The following is a 20,973-nucleotide window of genomic DNA, read 5'->3' on the forward strand; positions in this document are numbered from 1 at the left end:
TCCTTTATTTTTTTAAGATTATTTATTTTAGAGAGAGAGGAGAGAACCAGGGGGAGGGGAGAGGGAGAGAGTCTTAAGCAGACCCTGCGCTTAGCACAGAGCCCAACGTGGGGCTCAGTCTCACGACCCTGAGATCATGACTTGAGCCAAAACCAAGAGTCGGACACTTAACCTGTTACGGAACCTGGACTGGATCACCCGACGGAAGAACCACGCGGCACCCGGAGATCCTGGAGGATAGGAGGTTTATTTAATGCCAGCGGGCTCAGAGGAGAGTGGTCTCCAAAGGTCAGAGCCCCGAGCACAAACAAAGGGGGCAATTATACACTTCTACTTCCGCATGCTTCGCACTTATGGCGCATGCGCGAAGCAGGGCAGGGAGAAGAACCCGGAAGAGCCCCGGGGCAAGGACTGGGACTCTCTCACTGGCTCGGTCGGCCATCTTAGGACACAGATTTTCCTTATCAAACTGACTGTGCCATCCAGGCACCCTGAACTGTATTCTTTTAAAAGAATGATTTTAAGATGATTTATGATGATTAGATTAGAAAGGACACAAATCAGAGGTGAGGGAATACAGAGAGAAAAGCATAATTAATAACTGCAATGAGTAATTGCTGACAGTGTGACATAAAACTGTTGCAAAACAACAGCAAAAAACAAGAACTCAAAAATTTTTTCATTCTTGGTTATTTAGTGTAAAGGCAAATCACTCTACAAATGTCCTTCACTCTTAGGAATGACTCCTTCTGAATCACATAAGAACATAACTGCTAATGATGTTTTTTTAAAGACTTGCTTATGTTTTTTTATATGTTTCATATAATCTGGTTAAAATGATGGATTCTGGCTATAATACATCTACATTCTCAAACTATTTCAACATGATTAAAATAGGAAGTGTGTTGGCCTTTAAGGCAGAAAGGAGGGACTAATGGTTACACTAGACCTTCCATGTATAAAGCACCTTCCACTCTCATCACATTTAATCTTTTCAGTGGGCCTGTGAAGTAGGGATTGTCATTCCCCTTTAGAGACTGAAGAACTGAAATTTTGAGAGGCCAGAATCAAACAGCTAAAAGAGAGTGAAACTGGGATTGAAACCAGTCCACGCTTTTCCCATTAACTATTCCTTTAAGGGGAAAATTCAGTACTCTGGAACAATTAATTCATATGAAATTTTCTGAAAAGACCTCATAAATGAGTTTTGCTCTACAAATTCTCTACATTAATTAGTTTTTGTCAACATTCCACCAGATTAAAAATCAGATTAGAAGTCAGATGAGGGACCCCTGGGTGGCTCAGTCAGTTAAGCATCTGCCTTAGGCTCAGGTCATGATCCCAGGGTCCTGGGATTGAGTCCTGCATCGGGCTCCCTGCTCAGCAGGGAGCCTGCTTCTCCCTCTGCCTGCCGCTCCCCCTGCTTGTGCTCTCTCTCTCTCTGACAAATACATAAATAAAATCTTAAAAAAAAAAAAAGAAGGAAGTCAGATCAGCCTTTTGATGACTTTGTTATATTTTTGGTTTTATTCTAAAACACTTTGGTATGTTATTAATCAATAATGCTTACAAATAGCCATTTCTTAACAGAAGACCCGCTAAGGAGGGTAAGTAGAACAAAAGCAGAAATATACAGTAAGGGCACAAAACACATGAGTTCTCAATTCTGGGGCAGAAATATTTCTTCAGAGATTAAGAATGATAATATCAAGATTTGAAAGAACTCTAATGTTCATATAGACAAATCTCCCAGCCACAGCACTGGAAGGTCTTTCCTCAATGTCACTATTTAATAAGAGACTGTTCTAAGATAAATCTGTGATAAACCTCTCAACTATAATCTCTTTGAGGGCAGGGAGCAGGTAGGGGACTTCTCAAGGGGGCTGTATTAATTACATCATCAAAAGGGGTGCGCTTCGGGATGGAGGAGGGGATAAGTTCTTCTTCCTACTTAGCAGGTTATTCCCCAAATCCTTAACTACCAGGAAATTTTAGTAAAACCTACAGATTTATTCAAGATGATGTTCATATGGCCCATTTATCTTAATTGCCTTTTCTTTCTTACAGACATCATTGATAGAGTCAGCTGAACAAAGTTCATTCCTGAGAGAGGATCTAAAATATCAAAAACAGTTAAATTTAAAATTAGTGCTTTTCTACTGCCAGATTAATACCCAAGTGGAACTTACTAAGAAATAGTTAAGAGCACCTAATACAAAAGAATAATTAGAATAGCCAGTTCAATTTCCTAAAGTTCCTTAAGTACACTATATCTAAAATAGCACGCCACTCAGGTATATCTATTTTTTTGTTTTTATAAAGGGGATAACACTGAAAAAATTAAGAAGAATCTTTAAAAGGGAACTAGTCTATTCTTCTCAAGAGTGTGGCGGCCATGTCTTAAGCAATATTATTTCCCACAGGTTTTTTTTTAAAAGAGAATTACCTTTTTCTACAATCACGGAATTTCACTGCTGCAAATCACTGTAAGCCACTGAATTAGGTTTTAAGAAGTCTTAATACAGGCTTGGGGATGATCCTGCTCTGAAATAACCAAACCAAAAAGACTTAGGAAGGAAAGAATTTAGAGCTATTTCTTTTTCATCTCTCAGGGCATTTTGTTCTTTAAACTATGACCCTGAACTTGATTTTTTTCCTGGGAGATGGTTAAGCCATATTCCTTTAGAAAGTAATGCCATAATCTCACCAGGATATCAGTGGCCAAGTATCTACAGAAACATAATGGCGGCTTCCTTTTTAGAGGTCAAAAATCAGCAGTAGGGTTTCTTCCTTCCTTCCCTCTCATCTTCTTTCCTTCCCCCCATTCATCTTTATTCCCTCCCCCCCTCCATCCCCACCCTTCCCCCTTTCCTTTTCTCCCTCCCTTCTTTTAACCATTCAGTGGGTGGCAGATATGTGACATGTGTAAGGATCATGTTTATCTTAATTCATAATTTCATCCTAAGTATGTGGCACAATTTCTGATGCCAAAAATGTGCTTAATAAATATCCATTGAGTAAATAAATCTGTTGAATACTTCTCTGGGCCAAACACTGAGATAGACCCTAAAGTTGCAAAATTCCTGTCCCATAGGCTCATCTGAAACCTACAAAGATGTGTTTAGGGAAGCAGACAGAATTGGATCTAGGATTACACAGAAGGGGTACTATTTCCTAAAGCAAGACTAGAGGCATTTACTAAGCTATAACTTAAAGCGGATATGTGTATGGTCTACTATTGTTGTCATGGTCCCACTGGTATTCATGGCCCCGAACTGAAGTGGTTCTTCTCCTCACTTGCTAGAATGAATTCAGAAAACCCTTCTCTTCATGAAAAGAGGCCCCTAAGAAGGCTGAGGGACCAGCAACGCTGGTTGTTTTTCCTTTGGAGGTGCCTGGATCCTGCTCCATCACTTCATTACTGGCTACATGGAGCTCCTTCTGCCTGTGGAACTTTCCCAGGATCATCTGGAACCACATCTCAGAGTATTCCCACGAGTCCCCATTGGTCTACCCGGTTTGGGGCTTGGTTTAGCTCACAGCAACCTCTCTGTTTTCCTGTCGTCCTCCTGCACTAGCATGCTACATGAGGGAATACAGGCTCCTCCTGGATCTTCCAAATGACTTCTAGCAACTTGGACAAATTTTCTATTTTTGTTCCCATTTTTTCCCCACTGACTATAACCTGCAAATTATTTTTTCTCAAGTGCGTTTAGATTTGAAAGGAAAGAAAACATGAGTCAGGAGTCAAAGAGATGTGTCCAAAGAGATGTGACATGGTCATTGTTCAGATTGGAAGAGATTTCTTCATTGGACTGAAAATGTGGAGGAAACAGACTCTCATCTTTTTCAACACTGAGAGTTTCTGAGTTTTCAGAGTTTATGGTACTGTTCTTGAGAAGCCAAGAGCATAATTTTGAGAACAGGAAACATGATGGCTTCTTAATCAAATTAAATAGCAAAATGAAAGCAATAATTACTCAAATTTACTTGGCAAATTAGCAAGACAAATTAATTGAAACACTACTTTTGATCATTAGGATATAATTAGAAAAGTCGGGTGGATGAAAATATCTCTGAGGCATGAATTAAATCAATTGGACAACCTGATTATAAAGACCTTATGCTTAATGTGTAAATACAAACTTACTGTTATGAATGTAAAAGGAAGAAGAAAAGATTAATCAGCAAATATTTATTAAAAATGGTCCTGTACAAATAACATGAATAACAATGGCAAACATCTACTGGATTTTTATTTTGTGAAGATACTAGGTTACACTACATATAATTCTTAACACCTGTATTGTTTTGTTCTCTTAAAAAGTAATAAATAAATTCACCATTGTTAACACTTACACAGTATAAGCCATTATTGACGCTTAGTCCACAACCACAGGCTTCATGATGGAAGGAACACAGGGCACCAAGGCCAACAACAACAACAACAACAACAAAAACAGACTGAGATGTCTTTTCTGTTCTTAGCCTCATCTTCCAGTTACAAATGCCACTACTTCTCAGTAAAATCTGTTCTATAAAACTCTGGACACATCCAAGCTCCGCCAGAAGAAGCCAATTTGTACACAGTTTCCCCTGACAGCAGCTATTCATTCAAGTTGGCCCAATTAGATTGAGGAGAGAGACTTTTATTCCATTACTGGGACCAGGGGAAACTCACCCTCTCTTATTTGACATGAACACAAGCTACATGTGCCAAATGTAATCACCAATGAGAAGAAAACTAGCCTCAAGATGAAACCAAACTTAAGATGGTGGGACCGAGGTTGACCTGCAAGTGACAGGTCTCCTGTTCAGGAAAATCTTGGGCCCTGGACAACATCCTGGAACTCCAGGATCAGTCAAGTCTGCAGCTCACCTTAGCTCTGGCCTTCCTATGGTAAGAGGTCGTAAATATCTTCTTTGTTTCAGCTGGTTGGAATCAGATCTTTGTAACCTAAAGTGAAAGCACCCTGATGTATATAAACAAAATGAATGTTAAACAACATTCTAGCAAAGTACAAAAAATTAACTTTCTTTCTGTACGGAAGACAAACATGGTTGCCAGAGGGAAGGGTGTTAGGGGATGGGCAAAATGGGAGGATGGGAGTGGGAGATACAAGTTTCCAGTTACGTAATGAGTAAGACATGAGAATAAAAGGCACAGCATAGGGAATATAGTCAATGACACTGTAACAGTGTTGGATGGTGACAGATGGTAACTACACTTGTGGTGAGCATTGCATGACATAGAGAGATGCTGAATCACTGTGTTGTACACCTGAAACTAATGTAATATTGTGTGTCAACTATACTCAAATAAAAAATTAAAAAATAGTAATTTTCTATATCAATTAGGGTAATTTTGTTTCAAAGTATGGCTGCTGATCCCTTGCACCTGAATCACCTGGCATATTTGTTTAAAACACCAATGAGAGAAACAAGTCTACCTCTGATTTTAATGCTAAAGGCTGAAAGCTACTGTCAAGGCAAGCTGTACAATTTTAGTTGGGTAATTTAGGAATTCATTATGCAGCCTGTTTGTACTCTTGTTTCCCTGTTTTAAAAATATGTGTATTCAAACATGCTGCTGGCTTCTTCATAAATAAGAATGATCCAAAGGTAAACAGTAACAATCTTTGATTTGTAAAACCGGGTATTTTTGCGAAATTGCTGCAAAGCTTTGCACTTCATAACATATTAAAATGCTTGAGAAATAATCAATAGCCTTATAAAATTGTTTTCAAGGCACATAAAAAATTCTCCCTAAATCTCCTTGCTAAGGAAAAAAGGCATTTTAAAAACTAGATTCTACTAGACTTCTCCCACAGTACGTTAAAACCACAAACGTGAGTTTCTATAAAATCTGTTTCTTGCCTAACTACTACTTATGTGTTTGGACTCAGTTTAAGTATTCTTAACCTGGGAGGCCCTTCCTACCCACCCCCATCCCCACCCCCCCATTCCTACCTCCTCCAGTGTGCCTCCTTGGGCTCTCTCTTGGCTCTACTCCCTGCCTACCCTGCAACCTAAAACACACCCACACTCACCCTTTACCTACATAAACCCTTTACAGCCTTGAATGAAGGCTCAGCTAAAAATAATACTTCCTTAGGATGCCCCCAGGGGAGGTCAAGTCCGCTTGAACTGCGATATAGCAACTAAATAAAATAGCTGTCAGGCTGCCTTCAGCAGCCAGTAAGAGAAAAGATGCCTTTAACATTACCCAGTAAGGAAATGAATTACTATGTATCAGCAAGGTTGAAAATTCCTAGGGAAGGCCTGCTTCGGGGATGGCTGAGCCTCAGCTGGTTCCTCTGCCTACCTCAGAGCCCCCGGAGGCTGCTTCTTCCTGCCTTTCTACCCGGCTGCCAGAGGGAGGGGGAGCATGGCTTCTGGGGGCCTTTCCCTTAGGCATGTGACCCCCTTTTCCCCAAAGGCCTCTGGACACATCTCATGCCGTAATCCCTGGTCCAAATGGGCTTCAGCCTTCCCATCCCAAGCTAGTGTTAAGAGGTAAGATGACCAAGATTAATTTAGAGTGCTTGCCACCTATTTACAACCCGGCACAACAAGAAAAGCATAGTATGTGTGCAGCATACTAGGATAACTGGATGGGGCTGCCCTGCGCAGCCTCTGCCCTGGGCCCTGACCAGCCGTCCCGGCGGCTGAAGGAATCAATAAAGGAGCATTATCTGAAATGAACCTCTTTCTGGAGAGTCAGGGGTATGCGTTGGTTGAAATCAGGGGTCCTCAGACGAGAGCGCCACCACCTGTTTTTGTAAACAAAATGTTATGGGAAGACAGTCACACCCATTTATACATGGAGCGTCTTTCCTGCTGCAACTGCAGAGCTGAATCGTTGCAACAGAGACCATATGGCTCCCAAAGCGGAAAACGGTCACTAGCTGGCTCTTTACAGAGACGGTTTCTCAGCCTCTGGCCTAGAATCACCAACCAGCATGGAATAATATTGTAAGGCAACCATGAGGTCCATTGCCGTGCCCGACACCCTTCCTTTCTAACACACATCCCAGGGATATGATCTTCTTGAACATCTGCCTGTCCTGCTGGTTTTTTCAGTTCCCTGAGGGCAGTGAACAGGGTCTTTTAAAATGCCTTGCTGATGGCACATCCCCAGCACCTAGCCCAGGGCCTGGTGCACCGTAAGCACCTCATAAATACTTGTTGGCTGGATAATTGAATGAATGCACTCCTTAAATAATCTTCCATACAAAACCAAAAGCGATGGTTTCTTTCAGGATATGCTTTAGAGAGAGAAAGTAACATTTCAGCAACGGGACGCCAAGAAAGTGGCCCACGCCCCACCATAAAGAAAACACGAACCTTAACGACATTAACATTTCCCAACCCTTGGGAGGAAGATGTGCCTGCTCACTGTCTCCTTTGAGAGGTGGCAGCAATGGGCTTGGGTTCTCAGAAGTGGAAGAGGCAGGGTGTGTCTGTGGCAACCAGCATGCGTACCACTGAAACCGTGGGCTCCCGACCCATCCTTCCTGAGAATGCTCCCCCTCACACACATGCTGTGGCTCCCAACTCCAGTCCTAGGCTCTCCCAAGTTAGCACCATAATCTGCGACTTCACTCATTTGCTGAAGTTCAGCCTTCATCAGCATTCAGGGGAACAGTAACAATTTTTTAAAGATAGAAAACAGAAGCAGTTTTGTAGGACGGTTTTGCAGGACCTAGAGCTCATTTTATCTATAAATAATGCCAGTTTTATTTTTTCCTCATCATCCAACTAAGAGAAATTTAAAAAGAAACAGGCAAAAATTAAAACACTGTAGTTTTTAAATTGTTAAAATGTCTTGGTGAGTTTAATCACAAAAGAAATTATTACCACCAGTAAAGAGGCAAATTTTTTCTTTTTTTTGTTTTAAGTTTGACATTCAAATTTTTAATCCACAATGCTGAGAAGATATAAACTACTGGGGATGCAGTAATGAAAACTGCAAAAACAGGATATGGGTTTCATTATAACCTGCTAATTAATACAGCACACACAATAGCAAAAGATCAGCAAGAACAGTTTTTTAATCAAGTTGAGGTGTGTGTGAAACAGCCAAGAATGCCCCAAACACACGAAAAAGAAAAATGCGAAACACTGTGTTAAAATATCTCCCCTGGACACAGTTTGCTTTCCAAAAAACAAACAAACAAAATGAAAAAACCCCACCAAAACCAAAAGGCAAAAAACAACCCCCAAACCAAAAACAAACAACAACAGCAACAACAAAACCAAGCTGACACTCAACTTTGTGCTGGCATTTTCCCTTCTCTGCGTTTCCAGCAACCACAAACGCATCCAGACTTGGGAAAGCCTTCATAAGGAGGGAAGCACAGTCAGAAATCTCTTTTATTTTTATCCATGCAAATTAGTAGTAGTTAATTGTATGGGCTTCTCCACCAAAAGAACTAGTATTATTTTGAGGGAAGCAGGGTGTTTGTCATCCAGAGTCAAACAGAAATTGCTTTATTTTCAAATTCACAAAACTGTGATGTGGTATCACATCTGTCCATTTTTCTCAAGATCTGACAAATTTTTTTCACAGAAGTTCTAACGTTGAATTTTTAAATGATGATTTGGGATAGACCAACTGACATTAGACCAACTCCCTCGAACATTTCTTCTTAGAGTGAAGTATTTAATGGGAAAAGTGAATGTTTAAGTTAGCAACTCACTTTGCACTAAAGGTCAAAAACTTAATCTGTCTATCCTTATATTAGAGGAAAGTATATTTGCTTGGCAATTGTCTTTGATGTAGTAACACCAATTCCAGAAAAAAGTCCTCAGAAAGTAATTCAATAAAGAAAAGACTTCCTTTCGTTAAATTTCTCATTACAATATGCCTTAAAATCACAGAAAACTGGACTAGACGAAATACCCAACTAGAAAGAAATAAGGACGTGTTTAAGGAAATGGAGGTTCATCAACCAAGCGAAATATAATCTAATTAGTACAGATTATAATGATGCAAACCATGTAGTACTCTACAACCTTTTTTATAGATTGCTAAATAGAACACACTGTAACTACAAGTGAAAATTCCTGATCAGGACACACAAAACCAAAGTCATGAGGTGCCCTTCACCAGTGTGCGAACTTCCGACTACTCAATCACATCTCTCCCAGCTTCTCACATCTCTACGGGGTCTCCTGATGGGCTTTTCTCATTCCTCCCTGGTGTTTTTGCTGTGCTGTATTCCTGGCTCGCTAGGTGCTTCTGTCTACTCCCAGACAACCTGCATGCATCACTGTGTTCAAGACCCAGCCCTGCAACAAAGTTGTCTACTACTCTGGAGTGAAATCGCTTTGGATTTCTTAGCCCTGGACAGTGTTGTTGGCTTTATCTCCTCAGGCAGCCTGTAAATTCCAGAGAGTTCGCACATGCAATAAGTAATAAACACATGATTCTGAATGAACTAATCAATGAATATAAACTGTTCAGAGCAGGGACTATTTCTTAGCTTTGTCTCCACAATACTTCCCCCAGTCCAGGCAAACGGTAGATTGCCAATAACTTCACTAAACAAACAGATAAATGAGGGTCTGTGTATTGTTACATGTGACTGCTGGCTGTATGGTTCTCTTCCTCATGTCTCTTCTACTCTCCGCTTCTATGAGAGGTCAGATAAGGTTCTTTTCTAAAAGGAGTGCCATCAATGAAGAAAACTTACCCAGGTCAAACTGGCCGGAAACGTAGCCACAGGTCTGTCGGATTTCCTCACTGTCCCAGCCCAAGGGGTAGAGGGCACAGCCCGCACCGATCAACAAGCCTGAGAAGAGAGAAGCCAAGAGGGCTTTACCAGTATTCCTCTGCATCTCTAGATAAAGGCAGCACTGGAGGGGGTTGGGGAAGGTCGATATTAGCAATATAACAGAAGATCATGGTGTCTGCTTTTTGGAAAGCACCAGCCACGGCTCCTGTAAGCAATCTAAGGTCAGTCTGATTCCATGAACAATTTCAAGTCTGCTTAAAAGGAAAGAAAAAACAACAAAACACTGATAGACAGCTCAGTTTGGTTCCAACTTTGCCTTTTGAAGCATTAAAAGCCTTGCAAACCCTGTTTAGGAAACACGATTCAGAAGCTTTCTAAATCACTCTTGTAAAAATCCAACCAATTCCTCCATCAGTCCATGTAAACAAGTAAATCAAGAGCAAGCAGAAGTGCCTAATAGGTTATGCTTCATCGTGCATTAGATTTTTTTTTTCCGTTTAAGAATTAAAATAGAATGTTTTGGCATCATTCAATTTTACCAGGGACAGAGAAAACATAAAGATTTTCATGAACCACTTTGGCACACAACAATCGGACTTATTAACTGTACTACCTGCTATTACACTCCATTGAAAAGTTGAGAATCAGGGAGCATTGCTTCATCTCAGAAATATTCTAGAAGACGGACACTTATATAATTTAAGTCCTCCTTGCAGCTAAGACCAAAAGTTTTGATGACCAAACTGAAGAAGGTGATGATTTAACTTTAATATATGAAGTTATCATGGCAATGCACTCTGAGCAGACTGCTTTTGATAGGCGTGTCTTCAGTGTTGCTTCAAAGCCTAATGTGGGTCGACAAGAAGCTGAATGAGGCTGAAGCACTCACCACCACAATCTGAGGGCTAATCAGAAAGTAACATCTTGTCCTATCAGGGAGTGAGCATTGTCCTCGTCCGTAAGTTCCACAAGTGTGCTGAGACACACACACACACAGGACCACCACACACACAGTCTGATGGGTGGGAACACCAGCCCAATCTGGGAGAATGTGGGTTATACGATGCTGAATGAGAGAGCCCCTGAAATGAGAAAAAAATCTACTAAGGTGGTAACGTTGAGGAGGAATGACAGGTCCCCAAGTGCCTCTAGAAGAGACTTCCAGTATTTCTGTATTGAATCCCTTTCTGTTCCCTTTTTTGCTTCTCCCCCTGCCCCTGGCAGATGACTCTTGCAGTTATAGCCCCCACGCATAAGTAGTCTCTTTCTATACAGGCACCTAAGGAGGGACTGCTTTCCATACTCTCCCCAACCTCTATGCTGAGCTGTGTGGAGAGATATCCCCCATGAACTGACATAGATTTCTCACCCTGGCGCCCCTCCCTCCAGTCTGTCCTTTGGTCAACAGTAAAACAACCATTAATGCAGAGGGGCTGTGATCTGAGGGAATGCCTACAAAGAATCTTTGAAAGTGCAAATCCTGAATTCCAGGATGCCTTCTTGGATAAATATGAATTGTGTCGAGGCCGAAGAATAACCCAGAAAGCAACCCTATAAGGTTTTGCTGATTGAGCAAATGCCTCCAGTAACTGGTTTCCTTAGGCTCTTCCCCTTAGGACAGAATTTATAGCATTCTGAAGACAACTCTAAACCCGTGTTATCCACCATCAGGTAAAGAGATAATGAGGAAGCCAAAGTTTATGCAAATTGAATTCTATGAAGGTTTAATAAATAATGTGATCTCGCTACCATGATACTCAGTTCTTAAATTAATAAGTAACACCAATTTTTTGAGAACTTGTGAGCAATTTTTTAATGATGACAAATGCAGAAAGAAAATTTTCAAATGTAAGAAAAACAAAAAATAGTAACATTTAAACCATCAGTTTTCTCTTTTTCTGATAAACAAATGATTAAATAGTCTCGTTTCAGAAGGCAGGAAAATGTGTCATGTATCACAAAAGTGGCTGTTTTGGTCCAGGGTGATGCCAGGCACTTTGGGAAACCAAATAGAAAGGAGATTATATACGGAGCACGTTGACCTGTAGTTTTCTAAGTGGTAGAACGCTTGGCAGTCAGGATTCTTTTGTAGAATGTTGAGGTGTCTTTGTGACACAATGAAATGTAAATTCAACCATATAAATGAAGAATAATTTTGTACATAAGAAATTTGTGTTATTTGTATGACTTAAAAAAAAATACCACGGACATAGCTCACATTAAAAAAAAAAGTGTTGGGGAGGGCAACCAGCTTATCTGGATTTTTGTATTAATATTTATATAGCCTTTGTTTTGTCTTCTGCTAATGTTTGTTAACAGCAAAAGTACCGCAGATGACAAAGGGCTGGGAAACATTTCTGGGAGAAAAATGTATGTCACAAACCGATCAGTCTAATTGGCTGTTGCAATTTTAGGTCCCACAGGTAACCACTGGTGGCCTCCCACTATCTTTCTACTGTTGTATGTTATGGAGAAAGCAAGTCTTAGACTAAATTCAGCCAAATATACAATGATGTTTATTAGTCAGCTGGCACAGAAAGCAGCCAGATGACCAATTCCGTAAGCTCAGTGAAACCCTCCTCCCCAAATCCATCACATAGTCATTCTAACAAGTGCCATCAACATACCATAAATACAACAAATATTCAACTGACATGTTGAAGACACTCCAGACAGTGTCTTCCATCTAAAGACCAGAGAGTTTACCCCTGCCCAACGCCGTGGCCATGAGCTCCATGTAGCAAACTTAAATTTAAGTTGATTAAAATTAAACGAAAAATTCATTTCTTCAGTTGCACAGGCCACACTTGAAGGGCCTGACAGCCATATGGTGCTGTTGGCCACCATACTGGACAGGGCAGAGAGAGACCATTTTTACAATTGCAGAAAGTGCCACTGGAGAAAGCTATTCTCGACCTAAGACACTACTTCAGGAGGATGCTGGGTGGGACAGAGTCTTAAATCCTAAGCCTGATACTGCTTGTTAATCAAAATCATCTCTGCTCTTTTAGATTCTCCCTTTCTAGGTGGGGCTAGAGATGCGGAAACAACATTTCAGATCTCCTCTGCTAGCAGAAATTTTGGTTCATGTCTGTTAATGAGAAGCTCTCGTGTGGGATTCAGAAGGTAAAAGAGAGAAGTAAACCACTTCCCCATTGGCAGCTGCAACCAGGGGCATGCCTTTTTGTAGACAGTAGACGAGATTGGGGGAGTGGCTTCCAGGCAGTCTCCACAGCACCACCCACTAAGGGCAAATCCGCAGCTGTAGATTCTTTCTACCCCTGAACATCCTGATTTCCTGAATTCTTCTCTGCTCTTCACTTCCCCAGACCTAATAGGTCTGTGAAACTTTAAATCCCTGGGCTACATCCCTCCTACTTGAAATACCTGTGGTGGTTTCTTTCACCGGTCAGACTCTGGCTGGGACATGCCCAACTCGTGCTGATACAGTTCTTTCTTCTACCCTATAATTTGTACAGTGTCCATTTTCTCAATGAAAAATTCTCTCTAATACAACTTATGCTGATTACTAAACCTCAGCAAGTATAGATTGATATTAGAAGGCTTCTGGTAACCCTCTGTGGTGTGGTCTGTGGCTAAGGGAATTTATGTTAATTAACCCTCCCTGGAGTGTGAATTTCTGAAGTGAATACTCTAAATGTTCACCAACTGCCCCTAGCTTGTCAACTGGAGTCAACTAGCATTTTATTGTCCATACCGAAGTACTATATTGTGAAGTAAAGTTAGAGATGATTAAACATAAAAGAGAGAACATCTTTTTTATTATTGAAGTATTACCGACATACAATATCCTACTAGATTCAGGTGTACATCATAGTGATCTCATATTTTTATATGCTATGAAATGATCATCATAAGTCTAGTTACTATTTGTCACCATACAGTTGTTACAATATCATTGACTATATTCTCTATGCTTTACATTACATCCTCATGACTTACTTATTTTATAACTGAAAGGTTGTACCTCTTAAACCCCTTCACTTATTTTTCCCATCCCATTCCCCCCCCCCCCCCGGTAATCAACAGTCCGTTTCCTAGATCTATGAGTCTGTTCCTGTTATATTTTGTTTGTTCATTTGTCTTCTTTTTTTAGATTCCACATATAAGTAAAATCATATGATATTTGTCTTTCTCTGACTTATTTCACTTAGCATAATAACCTTTAGGTCCATCCATATTGTTGTAAATGACAAAATTTCATTCTTTTTCATGGCTGAGTAATATTCCATTATATATGTATATATCTCACATCTTCTTTATTCATCTATTAGTGGACACTTGGCTATTGTAAATAATGCTGTAGTGAACACAGGGGCACATATATCTTTTTGAATTAATGTTTTCATTTTCTTCAGATAAATACCCAGAAATGGAATTGCTAGACTGTATGGTAGTGCTATTTTTAATTTTTTGAGAACTTCATACTATTTTCCATAATGGCTATTCACACCAACAGCGCACAAGGGTTCTGTTTTCTCCACATCCTTGCCAACATTTGTTATTTTTTGTCCTTTTGATAACAGCCAATCTGACTGGTGTGAGGTGATATCTCATTGTGGTTTAGATTTGCATTTCCCTGGCGATTAGTGATGCTGACATCTTTTCATGTGCCTGTTGGCCATCTGTATATGTTCTTTGGAAAAATGTCTATTCAAGTCCTCTGGCCATTTTTCAATTGGGTTGTTTGCTTCTGTTTTTGTTTTGTTTTATATTAAGATGTGTAAGTTCTTTATATATTTTTGGATATTAACCCCTTATTGGATATATCATTTGCAAATATCTTCTCCAACACCGTAGGCTGCCTTTCCATTTTGTTGATTGTTTCCTTTACTGTGCAGAAGCTTTTTAGTTTGATAAAATCCCATTTGCTTATTTTAGTTTTTGTTGCCCTTGCTTGAGGAGACTAGTCCAAAAAAATATTGCTAACACCAATGTCAAAAAGCCTACTATGTTTTCTTCTAGAAATGTTATGGTTTCAGGTCTTACATTCAAGCCTTCAATCCATTTTGAGTTTATTTTTGTATATGGTGTAAGATAGTGGTCCAGTTTCATTCTTTTGCATGTAGCAGTCCAGTTTTCCCAGAACCAGTTATTGAAGAGACTGTTTTTTCCCTATTGTATATTCTTGACCTTTGTCTTAGGTTAATTAACCATATATACATGGACTTATTTCTGGTCTCTCTATTCTATTCTATTGATCTATGTGTCTATTTTCATGCCAGTACCATACTATTTTGATTACTACAGTTTTGAAGTATAGTTTGAAATCAGAACGTGTGATACCTCCAGGTTTGTTCTTCCTTCTCAAGATTGCTTTGGCTATTTGGTGTCTCTTGTGGTTCCATGCAAATTTTAGGATGCTTTGTTCTAGTTCTGTGAAAAATGCCACTGATATTTTGATGGGGATTGCAGTGAATCTGTAGATTGCTTTGTGTAGTATGGATACTTTAACAATATTAATTCTTCCAATCCATAAGCACAATATATCTTTCCATTTACTTGTGTCATCTTCAGTTTCTTTCATCGGTGTCTTATAGTTTTCAGAGTACAGGTCTTTCACTCCTTGGCTCAGTTAATCCTAGATATTTTATTATTTTTGATGCAATTGTAAATGGGATTGTTTTCTTAATTTCTCTTTCTGATAGATTGTTATTAGTATGTAGAAACACAATCTATTTCTGTATCTATTCTGTATTTAGTATCCTGCAACTTTACTGAATTCATTTAATTCTAATAGTCTTTTGGTGGAGTGTTTATGGTTTTCTATATATAGTATCATGTCATCTGCAATTAGTGATAGGCTTACTTCTTCCTTTCCAATTTCAATGACTTTTATTTCTGTTTCCTGCCTAATTACTGTGTCTAGGACTTCCAATACTATGTTGAATAAAAGTGGGAAGAGTGGGCATCTTATCTTGTTCCTGATCTTAGAGGAAAATCTTTCAGCTTTTCACCATTGAGTATGATTGATGTTAGCTGTGGGTTTATCATATATGCCTTTTATCATGTTGAGGTATATTCTTTCTATACCTATTTTGTTGAGGGTTTTTAACAAAAATGAAGGTTGAAATTTGTCAAATGCTTTTTCTGCATCTATTGAGATGGTTATATGATTTTTACCCTTGGTTTTATTAATGTGATATATCACGTTAATGTGGTATACCACATTGATTGATTTGCAGATGCAAACCCACTGTGGATCCCTAGAATAAATCCCACTTGATTGTGGTGTATAATCCTTTTAATGTATTGTTGAATGCAGTTTCCTAATAATTTGTTGAAGTTTTTTGCATCTATGTTCATCAGGAATATTGGCCTATAGTTTTCTTTTTTTGTGGCATCTCTGTTTGGTTTTAGTACCAGAGTAACACTGGTCTCATAAAATGAATTTGGAAGCATTCCTTCCTCTTAAATTCTTTTGGAATAATTGAGAAGGAGAGGTACTAACTCTTCTTTAAATGTTTGTAGATTCACCTGTGAAGGTATCTGGTCCTGGGCTTTTGTTTTTTTTGGGATTTTTGAGTTATTAATTCAATTTTATTACTTATAATAGGTCTATTCCAATTTTTCTATTTCTTCATAATTTTGGAAAGTTGTGTGTTACTAGGAATTTCTCTATGGCTGGTTTAATGGTGATGAACTTCTTTAGCATTTGCTTGTCTAGGAAACTTTTTATCTTTCCTTCAATTCTTTGTGTGGATCTCTCTGGATTCATCTTGTTTTGGACTCTCTGTGTCTCCTGGACCTGGTTGTCTGTTTCCTGGTTAGGGAAATTCTTAGCCATTAGCTCTTCAAATATGTTTTCTAACCCTTTTTCTTTCTTGTCCTCCTGGGATCCCAATGGTGCAAATGTTAGTATACTTGATGTTGCCCCAAGAGGTCTCTTAAACAATCCTCATTTTTTAAAACTCTCTCCCTTTCTCTCTCTCTTTCTGTTCTGATTGAGTCATTTCCACTCTTCTGTCTCCCAGATTGTGAATCCGTTCTTCTGTATCATCTAATCTGCTGTTGATTCTCTCTAGTGTATTTTTCATTTCAGTTATTGTATTCTTCAGCTCTGACTGGTTCTTACTTACATTTCCTAATCCTTTGTTGAAGTTCTCATTGAGTTCCTCCATTCTTTTCCCTAGTTTGTTACCTGTCTTTATAACCATTACTTTGAACTCTTTATCAGGTAAATTACTTATCTCCATTTCATGAGGGTTTGATTCTGGGGTTTTTATCTTGTTCTTTGGTTTGGAACATACTCCTTTGTCTCATTTTGTTTGACCTTCCATGTTTGTTTCTATGAATCAGGGAGAATGGCTACTTCTCTGATCTTGAAGGAGTGGCCTTGTATAGAAACAACCCCTTTGTTGGACTGCATGTGCCTGGTGGCTTTGGCAAGCTGGCTGGAGAAGGAACAGACACAGACAGGTGGAGAAGGGGTCCCAGGGTGAGACAGTAGGGTCCCGGTGACAGGAGGGCTAGAACTGGCAAGAGCACCAGGGCCACTTTGATAAGATGGCTGAAGCTCAGGTGGGTATGGGAGTGGGGGCCTATGGCATGCCACACCAGGGCCAGGTTGGGGGAATGGCTGGGGCTGATGTGAGCCAGGGGCCCAGGGCATGATAGGCCAGCAGGCCAGCTAGAGTGCCTGGACCCTGCTTCTGCCCACAGTATCGAGCTGAAGAGGGGATATGAAAAATGGTCTCACTGGTCCTCCAACCCTGGAGACAGTTCCAGCAGTTCCTGACCTGTTTGGTGGATGCTGTAAGGTTAGCAAATGGATTTCTTTCACTTATAGTCTGGTTGCTCTTTAAACCACTATTTTTTTGCTGTGCCCCAAGGTGGGAGAGTCTGCTCATGGGCCCCTCAGTGTTATTATCCCTCAGTGACTCTGCAGGTCACTGAGTTGGAGGTGGGGTTTCTGTCATTGCAGTGTCTCTGTCTCTCCTACTCTTCTATATGTAGTCTCTCCATCATTTGTTGTGGAGAAGCTGTTCAATCAAACTTCAGTTCTTCTTGAGGAGGAACTGCTCTATATGTTAGTATAGGTTTGGTGTATCTGTGGGAGGAAGTGAGTTCAGGGTCTTACTATGAAGTAAGAGAAGAGAAGAAATGAGAAATCTGTCATTTTTCAGTTTTAGACATGTTAAACCTTAGACCATGTCGTAGAAATCAATGTTTCATGGAAGTGTAGTTTGAAAATCCCTGAACTAGACACCTCTTAGTTGTTATACTGCCTGCTGAAATGGGGCTCAGAGAATATTCTGGAACTTGAGGTGGTTGCCCAAATGATATCTTAGTGACCTAATAAGTTTTAATGGCTCTTGTTGCCTAATTCACTCCTGGAGAGCAAACGGCTCAGTGAGAATCTCTGGCTCACAAACTTTTATATCATCTACATGGATTTTCTTTATCAGGTTTATAAATCTGGTGGTTTATAAACTTCAAGAGCTTAATTATGTGGTATTTTAACCACATCCTTTTGTCATTGCCATAAAAAGATGTCATGAAAAAATAGTCACATTATCACATTTTGGGAAAATCTGTGCCTATAGGAGTGGAAATGAGGAAAGACAGTGTGAAGCAAGGCAACAACCTGAGGAAGGTAGTAATGGGGGTGGGGGGGATGGAGGAGGTCTGAGATCATTTGCAGCTACAGGCTCATTTGTAACTAAGAAGCAATCTATTTTTACAATCCTAAGGGGTCATGAGTAAATCACAAATTAGCATACATTAGCTCAATCTTTAGTTTTTACCTGGCACCTAGCTGAAATCAGCTATCCAGGGGCAAGAGATCATGAAGGTCAGTTTGTAGGAGGTCTTAGAAATTTAGAGAGATGTTGCTTCCCATAAAGAATGGAAATAATAATCCAAGAAATGACTCAATAATTCCTAAATGAAAAAAATTCCATTTTTTTGACTATGACGCCATTCCAACCTGAATGCCCTAGGGTTTTGGTCTCACCCTGTTTATGACAATTACAGTAGTTAAAGAGCCAGGTTGGTGGAATGGCATCTAAGGAGAAGCCAGTGTTAATGGAGAAGAGACAGCACACATAAATGCGATGCAAGCAATCAGGAGCTGTGCTGTGATGTTATGTTATAAAAGACATCTACCTTTTTCCCCAAATGGATTCTTGTACCTAAATCTTACCTAAAACTCTGCCTGCCCATAAACCACCTTTGGGAGAGTTCCTAGTGGAAACTCTATTCACTTTCACACAATGCTGGAAATATCTGCCATGATACTAATTATTTCTTAGAATTCAAGTGTGAAGTCTGAAGTTTGTAAAGAGCTCAGTGGTCAAAGTAAGAACCAGATGCTGGGAATTTTCCCTTCTGCAAAACTCTTTCTATTCAAAGTTGGTACTTAACACTTAGCCAGAGCAATATTAACATAACAATTCGGCTCCTGCCAAGAAGGCAAAACAAACCTCTAGACAGCCAATGCCAATTACTCTCCACAGGTGGTAAGAATAGAGTCCTCATGTTAGACTCAGAAAGCCTTATTTTTTCCAGGCACTCTTGAAAGTTTTTATTTGATCTCACTTTTTTCCATGACTATCGCTCCATTCTTTTTCCACAGTTTTTTTTTTTTTTTTTTTATACTGTGACTTTTTCCACTTATTGCCCCTTCAGTGGTCACACCAGTGTTTCCCATCATTTCATCCTTTATGTTTTTTGGATACTTTTATCCATCCTCCAGTTCCTTTATCTTCCTTTCTGTAGCAAGCACAGAGGGAAATTGTTTTCTTTACTCTTCTCATCAAGCTGCTCAGTCTTGGAGCCTGTTATCTGGATTTCTCTTTGGATGATGTTGGCACATTTCCATCTCCAAGTCTCCATATGCTAATTTATGTACACAATTCTCGTCCATTCTCACCCCCTACATAACTGTCCCTTTACAAAACAAATCCACTGGTGGGGAGGAAATAAGAGCAAGGGCCAGTATTACAACTCTTCGGACCTTGAAAGCACCATTACAGGGAAGCTACAGTTGACCCCTGAACAACACAGGGGCCAGGGGCACTGACCCCCTGTGCAGTCGAAAATCTGTGTATAACTTTTGATTTCCCCAAAACTTAACTACTAATAGCCTACTGTTTACCAAAAGCCTTACAGATAACATAAAGTCAATTAACGCATATCTTGTATGTTATATGTATTATAGACTGTATTCTTACAGTCTAGCTAGAGAAAAAAATGTTACTAAGAAAATTATAAGGAAGAGAAAATACATGTACAGTGCTGCACTGTATTTATTGAAAAAAGTCCGTATATAAGTGGACCCATGCAGTTCAAACCTGTGTTGTTCAAGGCTCAACTGCACTTAAGTATCGTATAAGAAGGAGGCTTATGCAGGCTCATAAACCACACCTCCCTTCAAAGTGCTTTCTGGAAACTGAGGTATAGAGGATGAAAGAGGCTTGTCCAAGGACCCAGAACCCAGATCAATCCCAGGGCTCCTGGATTCCAGACCAGGCCTCTTTTCCACCTATCATGATCCCAATGCTTGCGTGCACATCAGGCCATTCCAAGGTCACACACTCGCCATCGGCTACCCGAGTATAGCTACAGCTGTGTTGGATTTCACCAACATCATGTTTTACTAAGTGGGGCTTCTCGCCGGCAACTCCGTATTTCATGGGTCTCATTTAAAGATGTGCCCACGCTGAACTGGGTAGCTGGCACAGAGCCAAGTCAAGATGGTCCCATTATGTGGCTCAGGGGCCCTGACCAGTCCCAAAGGCATTTCTGACTGGGGACTAATCAGTTCTTTGGGTATGTCTTGAATTTTCTTATCTCTGAAGGTTGAATCCCTTCCCTTTGAGATACACTCACTCCTTACTTCATGCTCGGGCTCCACCATGAAAATATTAGCTGACTCTTCTCCAAAGAAGACATACAAATGGCTAATAGACACATGAAAAAATGTTCATCATCATTAGCCATCCGGGAAATTCAAATCAAAACCACACTGAGATACCACCTTACACCAGTTAGAATGGCAAAAATTGACAAGGCAAGAAACAACAAATGTTGGAGAGGTTGTGGAGAAAGGGGAACCCTCTTACACTGTTGGTGGGAATGCAAGTTGGTACAGCCACTTTGGAAAACAGTGTGGAGGTGCCTCAAAAAGTTAAAAATAGAGCTACCCTATGACCCAGCAATTGCACTCCTGGGTATTTACCCCAAAGACACAGATGTAGTGAAGAGAAGG

General features: G+C 40.0%; 1 protein-coding gene across 1 annotated transcript in view; it reads right to left on the minus strand.

Annotated features, from left to right (window-relative positions):
- LHFPL6 (LHFPL tetraspan subfamily member 6) overlaps positions 1 to 20,973 on the minus strand; it is a 222,554-nt gene that overhangs the window by 20,893 nt on the left and 180,688 nt on the right. The window contains exon 3 of the mRNA XM_006732395.3: positions 9,699 to 9,797. Coding sequence (XP_006732458.1) covers positions 9,699 to 9,797 — 99 coding nt within the window. The remainder of the gene's footprint in view (positions 1 to 9,698; positions 9,798 to 20,973) is intronic.

This window comes from Leptonychotes weddellii, chromosome 3 (genome assembly GCF_054177405.1).
Source record: "Leptonychotes weddellii isolate Sample4059 chromosome 3, ASM5417740v2, whole genome shotgun sequence".
NCBI lineage: Eukaryota > Metazoa > Chordata > Mammalia > Carnivora > Phocidae > Leptonychotes > Leptonychotes weddellii.